The 6361-nt window shown below is 44.4% G+C and overlaps 1 protein-coding gene across 1 annotated transcript; it reads left to right on the forward strand.

Annotated features, from left to right (window-relative positions):
• Nucleotides 1-1602: 1602 nt before the first annotated feature.
• On the forward strand, nucleotides 1603-2652 carry LOC149211065 (uncharacterized). Its single transcript, XM_089399177.1, has one exon. It carries the CDS (start codon nucleotides 1603-1605, stop codon nucleotides 2650-2652), a length of 1050 nt encoding a protein of 349 aa, XP_089255303.1.
• The last annotated feature ends 3709 nt before the right edge of the window (nucleotides 2653-6361 follow it).

The following is a 6361-nucleotide window of genomic DNA, read 5'->3' on the forward strand; positions in this document are numbered from 1 at the left end:
GCTATCCATGGAACCCCCTCAAGGGGAGGGTGCAGCGCCTCCCCCGCAAGATGAAGCTGCGCGGCAAGGGAATCAAGAAAGCGATAAACTAGCTCATCAGAGTGAAGACGGTGAGGATCTGGACCAACAACAAGCAAGACAAAACAATAAACATCCCAAGGTTAGCTCGGCTACATGCAAACATGTAGCCTCTGTGCATCCGAGGGTAGAACTCCCAGGACACAGGATCAATGCACAGATTCAGTAAATGAGAGACCATGCCTTAATCAGTAAGTTCATTGGGCTTTGGCCGACTGAGCAGGCGCTTAGGAGCTGGATTTCTACAAAATGGAACCCAAAGGGACATATAACCCTGCAATTGAGACCAAAAGGCCTTTTCACTGCCATTTTCAACTGCTTGGAGGATAGGAACAGAGTGCTGGATGGAGGGCCTTACTTCTTTAATGTCGTCGGTCTGCATCTCAAAGGTTGGGTAGAGCGTTTCAACCCTGACAAGGAGGATCTCAGCTGGGCTCCGGTTTGGATCCGACTTTATTCACTCCCAGTGGAGTATTGAGAGGAAGAATCCCTACAAGTGATTGGAAATGCTCTAGGAGAATTTGTCAAGGTTGCTGAGGAAACAAAAATCCGTAAATACACTTCATTTGCAAGAATATGCATCTACATGCATCTCAATCAGGCACTCTCGGATGCGGTAAGTGTCTCTCATGATGATATTGAATGGGTTCAATTTATTGATTACAAACATGTACCATTTAGATGCTGAAGATGTCATGCCCTAGGACATTTATTCAGGAATTGTCCTTTAGTTCCAAAACCTTCTCCTGTTGCTGGATCTGATTCATCTGGTGTAGATGGATTCACCGAAGTAAACCATCGCAGGAAAAATCACAAGAAACAGGCCTCAAATGCTAAAGCACCTCCGGCCAGTTCCTCCAGGCCATCAACACGGAATAGCTTCGAAGCTTTAGCTCACCAAAATGATACGAGCCTAGAAATTCCTGCCCCCACAGAAACGGAGGTGATGAAGGTCAAACCGCAGCGGCACGCAGATCCCAAAGGATCTCAAACAAAACCCCTGTTCACAGGGGCCTCTACCTCAGAGAAACAAAAAGCCCCAGTATGGAATACACAAGGAATGGACGTAATCAACTTAAACTCAAATACCAGATTAGCAGAAGAGGAATATGAGGAATTCAATGACGCTCAGATTATGGAGGAGGAAACAGAGGCTATAGATATTTGGGAACTGGATATCCCAGGCTTAGAATAGGCCTGCACTACAAATAATTTTGAAAATATTATAGATAGACAACTTGAGAATTTGGAGGAGATCCTAAATCGAGCGCAGAGGCAAAAATATTTAGTTATTCAGACAGGAGGCCCCTGAGATGGGAAATTCATCACTAAAGACATCAAAAAGCGTGGAAGGAAAACAGACCTCCAGCGAACAATAAGAATAGGTAAAATGTTAGTGGAGTCAGGCATGTACTCCAAGCTAACTAAGTACTATAACACTGATCACAACCCTTCCCCATGAAGTTAATATCTTGGAACATAAGAGGGCTTAATAGCCCAGGGATAAGAAGAATTCTTAAAAACATGATGAGGCAAGAAAAACCACAAATCCTTTTCTTGAAAGAAACTAAATGCAATTCATATGTTGTGGAAAGTATTGCATCTAAAATCTGGCCAGGGAGTCTCAATGCGGCGGTGGATGCTCAGGGGGCTTCTGGAGGCCTAGCAATATTATGGGACTCTCGAACTATCAGACTAGACAAAATACATGCAAACAAGAACTTTATCCAGGCAACATTTCACATCATCGGGACAAATATACACGGGCTCTTAACCAATGTATATTTCCCCCAAGAGGCTCCACATAAAGCAGAAATAATCAGCGCTCTTTCTACAATTAACCACAACAGGGAACACCCTTTATGGATTTCTGGAGGAGACTTCAACATGATTACTAGGCTGGAAGAGAAGAGGGGTGGAAGATGCAGAGGGAGTCAGGAAGGGAAACCTCTAAAAGACTTCATTCAAAACAACTGGCTCATGGATCTACCTTTCAACAATGGTTTATACACATGGAGCAACAGGAGAGCAGGGACTCAGCAGGTGGCTTCTCGTCTATACAGATTCTTGCTCTCAGATAATGCCATTCATATGGGTGGAGACTTTGCAGCTTCCATCATGCCTCTGTCAGGATCTGATCACTGGACCATCTCCCTTCAATGGCCGCGTCCTGGAAACCTGACCCGGAGACCATTCCGCTTTGAGGAGTTTTGGTTGTCTCATCCAGATTTTCAAGAACTAATCACTTCAGAATGGAACAAGTTCTCCCCCCCAACAGGATCTAAGATGTTTCAATTTCAGCAGAAGCTAAAGCATATTAAAAGCAAGATCAAAAGCTGGAATCACAATTCTTTTGGTAATATTTTCCAAGTCCGGAGCTCCCTTGAGATAGAAATGAAGCAACTGCAACAGAGGATTATAGATGAAGGCCGATCAGATGATATGTTAGAACGGGAAAAAATTCTTGAGGCGCAAATCATAGAAAGGGCTAAGCAGGAAGAAACGTTATGGAGACAAAAATCTCGAATCAGATGGCTCAAAGACGGAGAGAAAAATACAAAAATTCTTTCATAGCACCACAATCCAACGCAAAATGAATAATAACATAACTCACCTTCAGAATGAGCAGGGAGTCAAGGTGGAAGCGCATGAGGAGATTGAAAGCGAACTCCTCAACTATTTCAAGCAAATGCATAGCGAACCAAATGCAGATAGATCGAGGGCCATAGACAAATTTACTCAAAACATTCCTAAAATTGTTTCAGAAGAGCATAACCAACTTCTCCTTAAACCTGTTGACTTACAGGAGGTGGAATTAGCAGTTCATCAACTGAAAGCAGGAAAGGCTCCAGGCCTGGATGGATTCACTTCTAACTTTTTTCACAGCTTCTGGGATTTGATCAAGTTGGAAGTCTGGCAGGTGGTGGAGGAATCGCAATCCTTGAGATGGGTGTTTCCGGGAGTGAATGCCACATTCATTGCTCTCGTTCCCAAGGTAGATATGCCTAGCAAGCCTGACAAATATAGACCTAGCTCTGTGTAATATAATCTAGAAGATAGTTTCCAAGGTCATTGCTTCCAGGCTTAAATTGTTGCTTCCTCTCATCTTCTCGCCTGAGCAGTCTGTATATGTTGAAGGCAGACAGATTACTGATGGTATAATCCTAACTCATGAGATAATTCACTCCTTGAAGCAATCAAAAAATCCAGGTATGCTCCTTAAACTAGATCTATCGAAGGCTTTTGACAGTCTTCGTTGGTTATATATTAAAAAAGTTTTAATCGCTTTTGGCTTTGCTCCCCCCTGGGTTCGATGGGTCATGAGTCTCATCTCCTCTTCATTCTTCTCTGTTTTTGTCAATGGCATCCCCTCCTCCACTATTCATCCCTCTCGGGGTATCAGACAGGGAGACCCTCTCTCCCCTTTCTTATTTGTTATTATGGCGGAAGGATTAGGCAGGAGTATTAAGCTAGCCCAGTAGTCCCATCGCCTCAGAGGCTTGTCTTTTCATAATTCTTCAGCCTTCACTCACCAGCAGTTCGTTGATGACAACATGCTCTTTGGGCATCCCTCTGTCCAGGAAGCTCGACAGCTCAAATCTCTTCTATCAGACTTTTCGGAAGCCTCAGGTGCTTCCATCAATAATTCCAAATCTCAGATCTTCTTTTTCCATACCCCAGCTACCACTCAAGTCGCCATAGCACGCATTTTGGGCTTCTCCATTGCTAACCTCCCATCCACTTATTTAGGTGCTCCTCTGATTGCCTCGGCCCTCAAGCACTCCTCATGGAAAGTTCTCTTGGAAAAATTAGAGACTCGTCTCACCTCCTGGACTCACAAATCTCTAAATATGGCGAGCCGGCTGGTACTTATAAAAGCATTCCTTCAGGTCATGCCATTGTATCTCTTCTCCATCCTAGCAGCGCCCAAATGGGTGCTCAAAGAAATCAAGTTGCTCCAACGATCCTTCCTATGGGGCAGCAACAGTCTCAGGTGTAAGTGGGCTCTTGTCAAATGGGAAAAACCCTGTCTCCCAAAGAATGAGGGTCGGGTTGGATTAAGGGATCCTTCTCACAGTAACGAAGTCATGGGTGCTAGAATTTGGTGGAACTGGCTAACTGCACCTCTCACCCCATGGGCTTCTCTATGGACAGCCAAGTATGCAAGCCATTGCCCAGTGGACGAACGAATAAGAATTTCATAATTCAGCATGGGTTCTCTCATATGGAACTCGGCCAAGCAGCATAGAAGTCTCATTCAGCAGCACAGCTTTTGGGAGGTGAAGAATGGAGACACTGCACAGTTTTGGGAAGATTCATGGCAGCAGATGCCCAAATTAAAGGAACAATTTTCTCACTTGCAACCACCGGAGCAGAATATGCAAGCACAGGATAAAGTTAAAAACTTCTAGAAGCTCTCATCAACCCAAGAATACAGGGAATGGCTCAAGGCGGATCAGTTCTTGAGTCAAGAAATGCCACAAGTCCAACAAATGATAGACACAAAATTAAAGAAAAGGAGAATTCAACCTTCCGAGGAAAAGGATATACTTAGATGGGGATATGAAGAAAAAGGTACCTTCAATACAAGAGAGGCTTACAACATCATTATCAAAGATCATTTGGTGAAAGATCCTATTTGCAGCAAAGTCTGGGACCCTTCCCTATGGCCGAAAATCTCCATCTTTCTTTGGCTCCTATGTCATAACAAGATTCTTACCTGGGACAATCTTAGGAAGAGGAACTTTCATGGGCCCTCAATATGCCCCAACTGTAGACAAGATGAGGAAACCATAAAGCATCTCATGCACTCCTACCAATTAGCGCAAAAGCTATGGGAAAAGGTTAGTTTCCGCTGCCAGAGGGAAGGAAGAGTTCACAGGGACATCATTACCACAGTGTGTAACTGGGAGCGGACTCCATATCAAAGCAAGATTTTAAATTTCCTATGGAAGCTCATTCTGAGCTTTCTTATGTGGGCCATATGGAAGGAGAGAAATAGCAGAATTTTCAAAGACCACTCTATGCCTCTGGAGAATATATGGAAAATAATTTTCCAAAACATTGAGGAAACCATTTCTCTCAAAACCTAGTACCAGGAGGACCTTCCAAACAGCCCCCAAGAACAATCAATATGGGCAAATTGGAACCTTAACTTGAAGCAAGAACAGATAATCAGAGGAACACAGCCTCTGAGAAATCAGTCACCTCAGAAATGGTTGCCTCCTCCAGTGCATATGTACCAGCTTAACTTTGATGGGGCCTCGAAGGGCAATCCGGGCAATTCAGGCTTCGGAGGGATCTTCAGAGATCATAAGGGTACCCCCCTCTTAAACTTTCTAGGCTCCAAGGGATGGGATACCAATAATTTGGCAGAATTGGAAGGTCTCTGGCAGGGCCTTATCCTTGCGCAAAGCAATGGATTCTTTCCGCTTATTATAGAGGGTGATTCTCAGATCATTATCAACATGATCTCCAAAATCCTGCAAGGAACTCCCTCTCACAAAGTTGGCAATAGCTGGAGGATGGCTAAAAGGCTCGAACTCATTGAATGTTGGCTCTTCTCTCACAGAGCGGTCACGCTAAAGCACATTCGCAGAGAAGGAAATAAAGTAGCGGATTTATTAGCAAACATTGGAGTTGAATGTGGGGTGAACCTTCATGCTTGATCCTTATCGAGGCTGGCCTCTGAGTCACAACTCTTGGACTATAAAAATCTTGTGAAAAATGAAATGTATCAGGAAGGAGAAGCACACCCGGATGCGGGTGAAATCAATGTGTCATAATGTTTCACAGGACAGATGGAGGCGCTTGGTACTGCCAGATGCAGACCCGCGCGATTCTCCAGAAGCTTATTTGGTTGATGTGTGTGACATTCAAGCGGCTCACTCGGTTCTTGAGGGATCATTTGCAGAGCAAAAGATTTGGCACGCTCTCTGCATTTACTACTCGTCCCGTCCAAGGTATGGCTTTGGTTATTTTATCCATGGCGTTCAGGGATTTCATTACCACTGTAAGCGCCCTGCCTTCGTGTCTCTGGTTAAAGCCAGAAGTGGGTTTCGGGGGCTGGCTGTTCTCTGCAAACAACGGTGAGTTTTCTTTGTGTATTCCGTTTCTTGTTCACCTCTGGCTTGGGAAAGTGTGGCGTTTAGATAGCGGTCTGGTCTCTGGAAACTTTGGCAAGCTTTCAACTTCCCCTGCTACTTTTCCTGCGTCGCTCTCCCTGCATTTACAGTCCTGTCGTCCATGTCTTAAGTTGGTTTCTATGTTATGTAACCTCTCT

This window comes from Pinus tabuliformis, chromosome 1_2 (assembly GCF_031772625.1).
Source record: "Pinus tabuliformis cultivar Carrire ecotype Pingquan chromosome 1_2, CPIR1, whole genome shotgun sequence".
In the NCBI taxonomy this organism is placed as follows: domain Eukaryota; kingdom Viridiplantae; phylum Streptophyta; class Pinopsida; order Pinales; family Pinaceae; genus Pinus; species Pinus tabuliformis.